The following is an 11,486-nucleotide window of genomic DNA, read 5'->3' as shown; positions in this document are numbered from 1 at the left end:
GTCAGCCTTTGGCTCAGGGCACATCAGGCTCCCTGCATGGAGCCTGCTTCTCTCTCTGCCTATGTCTCTGCCTCACTCTCTCATGAGTAAATACATAAAATCTTTAAAAATAAATAAGTAAAATAAAAGAATGTGTGCATGTGTGTGTCACACACACACACACACACAGGTAAGATATGGACTGGTGATGCATGAAGGGGTCTCCTGAAGGTATGAGATCTACCCCTGACTTCCCTTGTCACTTCCTCACTTTAAAGACTTTTTGGTTGGGGCACCTGGGTGGCTCTTTGGTTGAGCATCATCTGCCTTTGGGGTCCTGGGATCCAGTCTCGCATCAGGCTCCCAATGGGGAGCCTGCTTCTCCCTCTACCTGTGTCTCTGCCTCTGTGCATCTCTCGTGAATACATAAATAAGATCTTTATAAAAAAATTTTAAAAATAAAGACCTTTTGGTTAAGACCTCTGCCTCCTTGGTTCCCATTAGCTCATCCACTAACCCATTCTTCAGATGGGGAAAAGTGAGGCTACTTTCTGCAACCTGGCCCGGGTCCCACTGACCCCCTCACTCCAGACTCTGGGACCACTTCTCCTTTTGGAGTCTCCTGAGTCCACTCAAAGCCTATCACTGCCCATGTGACTTCTGATCCTAGCCAGGAGTCAACTGGTCAGAACCTTATGCCATACTCAAGTTGTACAATTCTAAGGCCTATTTCTTTCCCAATATGGGTAAAAGTTGGGACAGAAAAAGAGGAATCAGACAGAAACCTGATCCAATTCCCCAACAGGGTTAAACTTTCTAGCATCCTGATCACTTATCCAATCTTGCTTGTGCTCCTACTGTGATGGGTAGCTCACTACCTCAAAAGAGAACATTCTAAGACAACACTTGCTCCATCTGATCAGGTAAGATTTCTCATTCAAACCCCAGCTTCCAGCTAGTTGCTTATATGTCCCAGTTTTTACACTCCCTCACCCACTTCTTGATACATCACTTCCTTGTCACTCTTTCCAGGGTAGGCAAGATGTCCTCTGAGATCAAGTGGTTTGCAACTTAGAAACCGATGGCCTCCTATGGTTAAATCTACCAGAGTTGATCTGACAAATTGTATATTAGCACTGATAAACAGTAAACACTCAGAAAAAATATTGACTGTTATTATCATCACCCTCAAGTTCATCCAGAAGAACTCCTATTCATCCTTCAAAACCCCATTTGGTTTCACCACCCGTCTTGCATGGATTGCACTCAAACTCAGAAGGCTGTGATTTTGTGACCATTTTGCAAGTTCCCAAATGAGGTACAGCACACCCAGGCCGTCCCTGAGGTCGCTCAACTGCCAGCTGTCTTCTTCCTCTGCCCGCTTAGTTCTTGAGCCTGGGCCTCAGGCCCGACCAGTCCGGCTAAGGAGCGTGCAGACACAGGCAGTGTCAATCCGAATCCATCGCCAGCCTACACGGCCCTGGGCATCAGCGGTCAATGCCCGCACATAGGACTGCTTGGCCTTACACTCAGATACCCAGTGCCTCCGGTCCACACCCCGGCAGCCCCCTCCACTCGCACCAGGGCTGCTTTCCTCAGCGCTGTCAGCTTTGCAGCGGGTCTCAAAGAAGTACTGGCGGAGGGGGCTGCCACCAGCCGCAGGAACCTCGCCCAGCACCTCCACCTCGCGCCCACGCAGGTCCACGGCTGTCCGGCGGTCTGTCACCCAGCCACTGACTGCATCACACACAGCCAGCTCTCCGCGTCGACTTGCTGGTGCTGTCTCACTCACCCCTCGCCGACTGCGATTGGCAGGGCTGCCTGCTGGCTCCCCAAAGGCCCCGGCCTCCAGCAGGAACAGCAGAGGGGGCCCGGCAGGGGCACCCCTGGACAGGACTACTCGGGGGGACAGGAGATCCCACTCAGGCGCTAGAAATGGGGGTAGTGGTAAGGGTGGGGGCTGGGGCTCCATCGGGACACTAGGGAGGAGGAAAAGGAAGAGGATGGGGAGGGAGCAGGAGGCACTGGGGAGCATCTTGCTGAGCACCTGAGGATAGAGACCGAAGCTGGGGTTAGAGATGAGCATAAAAACTAGTGGGGGAGGGGGGCCTGAATGCCAGAAGCATGGGGGAGGCCTTTGTTCTAGAACCTTGGGGGGACCTTATATTCTAGGACTCAGATAACGCCAAAGCTTCTAGGTGAATCATATTCTACTATGGTTACTGAAAATAGCCAGCAAATCAACAAATGGATAAATACAGGCTCAGAGAGGTGAGGGACTCATACGAGGTCACACAGCCAGCAAATCCCAGAGGTAGGACTTAAGCCCTGTCAGAGCAACTGCATTCTGCATCCTACCCCCACAGGGGATGGGGACACTAAGTCCTGCAGCCTAGAGGAGGTTTGGGGTTCCAAAATTCAGAGAAAGGCCACATTTCAGAATCCTCACAAGACCCAAGTTCAGCTCAAAACTGCCAATGAAAGGCAAGACATTTCCTCTCTTGGGGCACCTGGGTGGCTCAGCGGTTGAGTGTCTGCCTTTGGCTCAGGGCGTGAACCCAGGGTCCTGGGATAGAGTCTCACATCCAGCTCCCCGAGGGGAGCCTGCTTCTCCCTCTGCCTATGTCTCTGTCTCTCTGCAATATTCTGGAAGTCTGTGGTTCTGGGAAAGAGCGGTGCAGAGAGAAGTGGGAAGCAGCAGGTGGTTACCAGACCTGTCAGCACCTCCTCCACCTCCAGGCTCCAGGGCTGGGGGCCCCCAGGCTCTGGGGGGCCCCTATGGGGGACACAAGTGGTCCCCTCTTTCCTGACATCTCAGGAGAGGGAAGGGGCAGCCACCTAGGGGAAGAAGGAAACAGGCAGGTTGTACGGGCAAGTGGGGGAGGGGACCTGAACACTCTCCAGTGTTCCTCTTAAAGTGTAGGGTACCCAAGAGTCAAGGCCGCGCCCCCTTCCCAGAGGCCCCTTCCCTGACCAGGTGATGGCTCCTGGCTGGGATGGGAAGCAGATGGGAGAGGTAGGGGAGAGGAGGGGGGGAGGGGGAGGGGTGGGGGTGTGGAGAGAAGAGGCTGGAAAAGATTACATCCTCCAGGGCCCATTCATCTCCCAGACAGGGCGGGGGCGGCGCTGGTCTGGACACCCGGGTCCCCAAGGGCCCACACTCAAGAAGCCCTGGGTCCCTGAGGCTGCTTCCTGGAATGTTCTATCCTCACAGGACAGGCCGGGGCCCGTCCAAGACTTCTACCGCACATACCTGGAGTGGCTGCCTGCCTTGGCTCCGAGATGGGGAAATGGAAAGAAGGGTGTGAAGGGACCCGACTATGCTGATCCAACCAGGACCAGGAGGCAGCTACCTCCTCCCTCTGACCAGAAGTCCTGGTTCCCGGCTGCCACCTCCCTCAGACCCAAAGTCTCCTCCGTCGGGAGTCCAGATCCCCAGCTCCCTCGCTCCCACGCTGGGGTCCAGGCGCCCAGCGCCCTCCTCCCACAGACCCAGGAGTCCAGACCCCCAGCGCCCTCCTCCCTCAGATCCGGGAGTTCTGGAGTTCAGGACTCTCCCCCAGGTATCCAGAACTACGTACTCCCAGAGCCCCTCCGCCCGAGGAAGATTTGGGCTGCGGGTCTGGTCTCCTGAGACCCCGCACGGGGTAACGGGCAGCCCGTCTGGGGAGCGCTCCCCTCCTGCCTCAGTTTCCTCCGCCAAGCCCCGCCCCCGCTGGCCCCGCCCCCGTCCCTCCCTACCCGGGGGCAGGGCGACCCGGACGCCGGAATCCCGCGGGAGGAGGCGCGGAGGCTCTTACCTGGGGCGCCCTCTCCGGCTCCTCCGCTGCCCCTGGCGCGGCGCGGCTCCTCCTCCCGCTCGCCGGCTGCAGGGACGCGCGCTCGCCCGCCGGCTCCGCGCTGCACACGCTCGGGAGGGCCCGGCAGGGGGCGGGGGCGGGGCGGCGCCCGACGGCGGAGGAGGGGCCGGGGGATCCCGCCTTCCACGCGCGTGCCGGGACCTCGGAAGCCCGGCCTGGCTCGCTCAGCTCCTGGCCCGCCTCGGCCCCGGGAGGCCAGGCGCCGACCCCTGCTCCCTCAGACCCGGGGGTCCTCACCCCCAGCACTTCCTCCCTCAGGCCCGGGAGTGCGCGCCCCCCGCCCCCTCCTCCCTCAGACCCAGGGGTCCGGGCCCCCCGCCCCCTCCTCCCTCAGACCCGGGGGTCCGGGCCCCCCACCCCCTCCTCCCTCAGACCCGGGGGTCCGGGCCCCCCACCCCCTCCTCCCTCAGACCCGGGGGTCCGGGCCCCCCGCCCCCTCCTCCCTCAGACCCGGGAGTCCTCACCCCCAGCATCCTTTCTCCCTCAGATCCAGGAGTCCTCAACCCCAGCTCCCTCTTCCTTTAGACCCAAGAGTCCTCACCCTCAGCCCCTTCTTCCCTTTTCCTTCAGAACCCAGGAGTCCAGGCCCCCAGCCCCCTCCTGCCTCAGACCCAGAAGTCCTCACCCTCAGCCCCCCCTCCCTCAGACCCAGGAGTCCGACCAGCAGCTCCCTCTTTCCTTAGAGCCAGGAGTCTGGGCTTGAGATTCCTTTGCGTTCTTTTGCCAATGAAGTGTCAATCCCTGGGCAGATTCCCACCCTCTGCTCTCATCCCCACTTTCCCAGGAGCTCTGGGCCAGACATTAACCAGCTGGACTTGGGCAGCGATAAGGCCCAAGGCCCTGGGAGACAGTGGATATGGGGGGCTCTCCCACAGAGTCCTCTCTGCTGGAATTTCCTGGGTGGGGACTGGGGAGAGGGTCTGTCCTGCGCTCAGATAAGAAATTCAAGGTAATACGGGACTCAGAGATAGACAGGGGTATGATGTGGGAACACGAGGACCTGCTCAGAGAGAAAAAAAAAAAAGAGAATAATGACAAAGAAAGATGGGAAAGGCACAGAAACGGACAGAAAGGGGGGGACAGAATTCCAGGAGGGGGGCAGAGACCGCGAGAGGAGAGAGACCCTAGGACAGCCTGAGGTCAGAAGTTAGAGTCCCGGGGGGGGCCTCCCCCCTCCCTGACCCAGGGAGCTATTTCAGGAGGAAAGCTGATACCCATCTTGGGAGGGGGGCGGGGGTCATCCCATGCCCCTCCACCAGCCTAAATATAGCATGGCGAAGTGGCAGGAAGGGTGTCCCCGGATTAGGGTGTTTCCCTCTCCTTTTCCCCATCCCAGCCAAGGCGACATAGAAGGCAGTTGTGGTTGTTTATTGAGGGTGGGGGAGGGGAACTTCTGAGACTTTGAGTGTCCCGCGTCGGGTAACCTCCCTGACCTCTCCCCACTTCCCCGCCCATCCTTAAGCACTCACAGGTCCCACCCTCTACCAGAGAGATTCTATATGTAACTTCTAGGCTCTGATGGGGTAGTACAGGTGAGTTTTCAAAGAAAAGTAAACAATCTCCGTACACCCTCCCTTTGGGTCTCTGTGCCTCCTCTCTGGGTATCTATCCCCTTATCCCTCTCTGTCTGGGTCTCTATCCTCCTCCCTCTCTCTGGATCTCTGACCTCTCCCTCTCTGGTTGCCTTCCCAGCTTCTGTGGATCTTGCCCCCTCACCCTCACCCCCATTTCTGACCCCCCTCCTAGGTCACTGCCCTCCTGGTCTCCCAACTCCCCTTGGGTGCCCTCTCTCGGGGTCTTGGCCCTGCTCTGCATGTGTCGCCTCCTCTTTGGGTCTCCAATCTGGGTCCCAGACTCTGCCTTGTGTGTCTGTCACTGTGAGGGGAGGGGTCTGTCTCCATTTCTGTCTCTGAATGTGTCTTTCCATTTCAGAGAGGGCACTAAAGATTCTCGTTTTCGATCTTTATCAAACTCTTCTCACACAATTTACCTCCTTCTGTTACTCTGTATAAACAGGGGTTGGATTAGATCAGGGGTTTCCAAACTGAATTTCTTGGCTACATTCTGAGTTGCCAAGCAGAAGACTCCATAGAGGTATGTGTCCCCCCCCCTTTTTAAGATTCTATCCAATTATTCATGAGAGACCCACAGAAAGAGGCCAAGACACAGGCAGAGGGAGAAGCAGGCTCTCCCTACGGGGAGCCCTACACGGGACTCAATCCCAGGACCCCAGGATCACAACCTGAGCCAAAGGCAGACACTCAACCACTGAGCCACACAGGTGCTCCTGAGGTGTGCATCCCTTAAACCAGGTCCCCTCTGATGTGCCACATTACATCAAAGTGCATCTAAATGATATTTTATTTGACAAGAAAAGAGGGGGGGATAGATGGCTAAAAATAACAACAATACTCTGTAAACCACTGGTTTTAATAAATTAATACAATAAAGTACTTTGAATGATGCTTGGCACATAGGAAGCCCTATATGTGTTAGTGATTGAAGCATCCTGCTCCCCCTCCTCCTCCAAATGCCCTTTTAGTACTGAGAGACCTCTGAAATTATTTGGCTTCATGACCTTGGGTTATGCCCTCCCCTCCGAGACTCAACTTCTCTGTTTGTAAGACATGAGGCTGGAGGATTCAGGGGGACCTGTGCTAACCAGCAGGCTGATGGGACAGGTGGGGTCAGGCAGCCTGCCACAAAGTCCTAGCCCCTGGGGATGTGCCACGAGACCCTGGGAAGCCACTCTTATGCTCTGAGGCTCTTGTTTCTCCCCCTGGAAAATTGAGTGGGCTCCTCAGTTTGTCTGACATCCTTCCTGAGCTGAGGGAGGATATCGTGGTGCACCCTGATTTGAGATCTCTTTGTGATTCCATGGAAGAGAGACACTGTATCTCTTGGGTTCAGAGGCACTGACTTTTTCTGTGCCTTTTCCTTTTTTGGGTTATCTTTCTCAGGGGCGCTCTGGTCTAGCTCCAACTCTGGTGTCTTTCCCTCTCTGGGTGCTTGACAACTCCCCCATCTCTATCTCCCACTCTTGGTCTCTGTCTCCCTTTCTCTTTGGATTTTATGACCACCTTCCTCTAGGTCTCCATCTCCCCATCCCTCTGGGTCTTGGTCTTTGTCTCCTTCTCCCTAAATCTCTCTTCCTCTCTCTTTGGGTCTTTGTTTCCTCTTCTCTGGGTTTCTATCTCTTTCTTTGTCTGAGTCTTTATTACTCCCCATGTCTCTGTACCTTCATTTGAGGTTCTGTCCCCCCATCGTGCCTGTACAGGGTAGAGTTTCTCCCCTTCTCCCCTTCCCTTGTGGCTCTGACCTACATGTTTGGAAGTAAAACTGTAGGGAGGACAGATAGAGAGGGAGTGAATGGCAAAATGAAGCAGGTGTGGGGTAAATGGAAGGAGCAACGACATCTTCCTAGCTCCCCCGGAGGCCCTCTGTGTGAACAACTGAATCAAGAGATCTAGCACCCAGCCCTGCTCCTTAGAGTAAGTGACACTGGGCAAGTCAGTTCAGTTTGTCTTGAAGAGTCCATAACACCACACTTGCTCCCTGATACATGATTCTTCCCCAGTGTTGTTATTCTTGGGTCCTGGTGCTACCACTAAATGCAAAACAAACCAACATGGCCCTATGGAGCCCATACACACAGTCCAGCTCAACCTAACTAACATTCCTACAGGACTCACAATGACACAACTTGGTGTAACTCAACTCAGCATGGCCCTACAAGACTCACGTGGTTATACAACTCAATCTCATTCACCTCAGTGTAGCCCCCAAAACCTCCAGCTACATTACCCTACACAATTCAACCCAACAGAACCCTGAAAGACTCATACCATCATACATTCCAACCCAACTTAACCTTACGTGACCTAGAAAGCTCACATTCAATCATTTGACTCCTTGTATTTCTACATGACTCACAAGTTCACAGAACCTAAAATAATATAGCCCTAGAAGAATCACAAAGCCACACAATTTCCAACATGTCTCAACTCAACTCCACAACACCATGCATGAACACGCACTCAGTCCCAATAATGCTGTGGGTGACCACCTAACTTGATCCAAATTAGCCCTAGGGGGCTCATAAAACCACAGAATCCTGCACAATACAATTGGACAAGACTCACCCTGACTCAACAACACAGCCCAACCCAATGAGGACCTAAAAACAAAATTATGTGATCAAATCTATCTCAACACTTACCACAAAACTCCATATGTCTTGCACAACCCAATGCAACACAAGCCAATGGAGTCTCCCCATCAACTCATTATAACTCATTGCCATTCACCGTCACTTAGGGAAGTGCCCACGGGAGCTACCAAACCACAACTCAAGACCCAACAAGACTCAGTGTTCCCCAACTTGTTACCACTTAACCTAGTTCTTCCTAAGCCCAACCCCCTCCCCCTAACCTTCCCTTCTACCTCTCCCTCCCTCCCTCCCTCCAAGGAAATGTGAGGTCCTGCAGACCTCAACTGTTCCTCACACTTCGGTGACCATATGTTTCCCAGGGGGTGCCCAGAGAGGAGGTGGTAGCTCAGGCATCTCTCCATCCACCAACCCCCCATTGACCTTGCCGTCCAGTGGACCACAGGGCTGCGTGTCCACGTGGCTGTACATTCCGGCCTCTTCGCCCTCTGTCTCCCGGTGGTAAAAGTAGCTGAAGTTGGAGACAATGACGGGCACTGGCAGGGAAATGGTCAGCACACCAGCGATGGCACACAGAGAGCCCACTATTTTGCCACCTACAGTGACGGGTGCCATGTCTCCATAGCCAACTGTGGTCATGGTGACCACTGCCCACCAAAAGGACTCAGGGATGCTGGTGAAATGGGAGTCCTCCCGGTCGACCTCGGCAAAGTAGACGGCACTGGAGAAGAGGACCACACCGATGAAGAGGAAGAAGATGAGGAGGCCCAGCTCACGCATGGAGGCCCGTAGTGTCTGGCCCAAGATCTGTAGGCCCTTTGAGTGCCGGGACAGCTTGAAGATTCGGAAGACGCGCACTAGTCGGATGACTCGTAGGATGGCCAGTGACATGGCTGGCTGGCCTACACCCCGCTGCCTGGCTAGCTCGGTGCCTAGCGCCACAAAGTAGGGTAGGATGGCCACAAAATCGATGAGGTTCATCACGTTCTTGAAAAAGGCTGCCTTGCTCGGGCAGGTTGCCAGGCGCACCAGTAGCTCAAAGGAGAACCAACAGATGCACAACGTCTCCACGACAAAGAACGGGTCATCAAAGGGCATGCGAGACAGGGGTCCAGGCAATGGGCTGGAGCCATTCAGCCGAGCGGGGAACTGCAGGAAGGAAGGGGTTCAGAGAGGACCACACCAGGGCTGGGATACACTGGAACAGCCACATTTATGGTTTAAATGTCCAACTACTTCTGTACAAATTGGTCAACAGTCATTGCCCCCAGGCCTCCAGGGACCCAGCTGTCCTAGATTCCTTTCCAGAACCCTAGAGATCATCCCTTCGTGGCTGACTTTATGGTGCCTGATCCTTTACTGGTGAGGCCTCCTGAAATGGTGCCTGAGTGGGGCTCAATCTTTCCTTCCCAAAGTCCCACTCCCAGCTTTGATTTTCCAGATGGGGAGGGTCACCACCCTGGTCCCACTTCTCTGTGCTCCCCTCTCCCCAACCCTGGTCTTAACTGCAATGGCTAAGGATCTTCTGTGTATACCAAACCCTGGGGGCCCCCAACTCTCATGGCCCTCAGCCTCACTTTGTGATGGATTCCTCCTACTTCAGCCTTCAGGCCCCACTCCAGTCTCTAGCTCCCTCGAGTCCCAGTCTCACCACCTCCAGCCCATCCTTCTGTTGGTTATTGCCAGCTGCTGCACAGCCCTCGACTTTTCAGTCTATCACCCCTCAGCTTCATTTCTTAACTACCTGTATTCCTGCTCTCCCTCCCCCGGGGCGAGCTGGTTTCTCACCCGTCTCAACCCCGCCCTGTGATAGGGAGGTCCTCAGAGTCGGATCCTCTGGCCCCGCCCCCACTAGGCTATCCGTTCCCCGCCCCCAGCCCGGCTTTAACAGGTAGATCCCCCAGGTCAGGTTCTGTCCTTGGGTGGCCCACCTCTGAGTCTCTTGCCCCACCTATGTAATGATTGGCGGGTCCCCCAGTAAGCCCCCCGGGCCCCGCCCACCCACAGCCAGGCCCCGCCTTCCGGAGAGGCCCCGCCTCCCATTGCCCCTTTCCCCTGCCTCGTAATTGGCCAGATCCCCGCGGACCCCGCTCGGCTCCTCCCAAGCCCCGCCTCTCTCCGCTCAGGCCCCGCCCCCTCACCGGGCCTGCAGCCGCTACCGCAGCGAGCCCCGGGTTGTAGCGGTCGTCGCGGAAGTCGGGTAGGGTCTCGAGGCAGAAGACGACGATGGAGACGAGGATGACGAGCACGGAGACGACGGCGAGCACTCGCGCGGCCTGCGAGCTCTCGGGGAACTCGAAGAGCAGCCAGAGCTGGCGCGCAAAGGCGCGGCGGGGCAGGGGGCGCTCGGGCGGCAGGGGGCAGCCCTCGTCCTCGCGCAGGCGCGCCAGCGCCGCCGTGCCCAGCCCGTAAAAGGCCACCTCCTCCAGGAAGACGTCGAGCGGCACGTGCGCGGGCCGCCGCAGCCGCCCGCCCGACTGGTAGTAGTAGAGCACCGCGTCGAAGCTGGGCCGGTGCCGGTCGAAGAAGTACTCGCGGCGTGCGCCGTCGTAGAAGCGGCCGCGGCGCGCCGGGTCCCCCAGCAGCGTGTCCGGGAAGCGGCCCAGCGTGCGCTCCCGCGTCTCGAAGCGCAGCCCGGCCACGTTGAGCACCAGCCGCTCGCAGCAGCCGCACGGCGGCGGGCACCGCGGCTCCATGGCGCCCGCAGCCCCGGCGACCGGCGGACGGACGTGTGGCCCCGACGCCCGACCCGGCCCGGCCCGGCCCCGCCTCGGCCGCCGCCGCCGCCGCCCCAGCCTGGTGTCCGGTGTCCACGCGTAAAAATAGCCTGGCCGTGCGGCCAGGGCGCGGGGGAGGGGGCGCCTGACCCCGAGGGGCAGAGGGCGGCCGTGCGCCCTCTGCCGGGGCGCCCGCCCTACCCGCCCCCTCCCCCCCCCCCCCCCCCCCCCGCCAGCCACAGTTCCCCGCGCCCATCCCGCTCTCGGGTCCCCTTTCCCTCTGTCTCGCTGTCCCCCGGGATCTCTGTCCCGCGTCTCTCCTGAGTGTCCGTGTGTCTCTTGTCTCTTAAGAATATCCGGACCCCTCTGTTGGAGTCATAAACTTCCACGTTATCTTGTGTGCCTCTGCGTCTGGCTATGTCTTCATTTTGAGGCTCTGTCAAGGGCTGTATCTGAGTATCTCTATGGGTCAGTTATCTCTGCGTTTTGCCATTCTAGAGGACTCTGTATTTGGGGGCCTCTGTCACATGTCTGTGTCTTGGGCTCGGGATTTCCACCTCTGACTCTTCTTTCTTAGGGGCGTGTCTCCGTTTATCTCTGTCTCCCTTGGTCTCTGTCTCTCCCCTCGGTCGGGATCTCTTCTCATGATCTCATAGCCCTCTATGTCTCTGTCCCTGGGTTAACCTGGGGGCTCCCCTTTGGGTCTCTTTCCCTGTATTTCTTTTTTCTTTTTTTTTTTTTTTATGATAGTCACAGAGAGAG

General features: G+C 56.9%; 2 protein-coding genes across 3 annotated transcripts; both read right to left on the bottom strand.

The window, feature by feature from the left end:
- Window positions 1–273: 273 nt before the first annotated feature.
- On the bottom strand, window positions 274–3,881 carry NTF4 (neurotrophin 4). Of its 2 annotated transcripts, none has more exons than XM_077845954.1 (3): window positions 3,780–3,881; window positions 2,694–2,817; window positions 274–2,026 (listed from the first exon to the last, which is right to left on the bottom strand). In XM_077845954.1, exon 3 carries the CDS (start codon window positions 2,012–2,014, stop codon window positions 1,382–1,384), a length of 633 nt encoding a protein of 210 aa, XP_077702080.1. In that variant the 5' UTR covers window positions 2,015–2,026; window positions 2,694–2,817; window positions 3,780–3,881; the 3' UTR covers window positions 274–1,381. The 2 variants fall into 2 exon arrangements, with proteins under 2 accessions (XP_077702080.1, XP_077702085.1); XM_077845959.1 differs by lacking the exon at window positions 3,780–3,881 and adding an exon at window positions 3,561–3,699.
- A 4,401-nt stretch (window positions 3,882–8,282) lies between these two features.
- Window positions 8,283–10,718, bottom strand: KCNA7 (potassium voltage-gated channel subfamily A member 7). Its single transcript, XM_077845913.1, has 2 exons — window positions 10,149–10,718; window positions 8,283–9,156 (listed from the first exon to the last, which is right to left on the bottom strand). The coding sequence occupies exons 1-2, from the start codon at window positions 10,701–10,703 to the stop codon at window positions 8,341–8,343; spliced, it is 1,371 nt and encodes a 456-aa protein (XP_077702039.1). The 5' UTR covers window positions 10,704–10,718; the 3' UTR covers window positions 8,283–8,340.
- Between the last annotated feature and the right edge of the window lie 768 nt (window positions 10,719–11,486).

This window comes from Canis aureus, chromosome 1 (genome assembly GCF_053574225.1).
Source record: "Canis aureus isolate CA01 chromosome 1, VMU_Caureus_v.1.0, whole genome shotgun sequence".
NCBI classification, from domain to species: domain Eukaryota; kingdom Metazoa; phylum Chordata; class Mammalia; order Carnivora; family Canidae; genus Canis; species Canis aureus.
This window is presented reverse-complemented; position numbering and strand designations above follow the sequence as displayed.

What these genes read in the sequence shown, in the direction of transcription:
- NTF4 (XM_077845954.1), bottom strand. Translation starts at nt 2,014, where the DNA reads ATGCTCCCCAGTGCCTCCTGCTCCCTCCCCATCCTCTTCCTTTTCCTC.
- KCNA7 (XM_077845913.1), bottom strand. Translation starts at nt 10,703, where the DNA reads ATGGAGCCGCGGTGCCCGCCGCCGTGCGGCTGCTGCGAGCGGCTGGTG. An exon ending in CGGTAGCGGCTGCAGGCCCG is followed by an intron (nt 9,157 to 10,148) that starts GTGAGGGGGCGG and finishes TCCTTCCTGCAG; the next exon opens with TTCCCCGCTCGGCTGAATGG.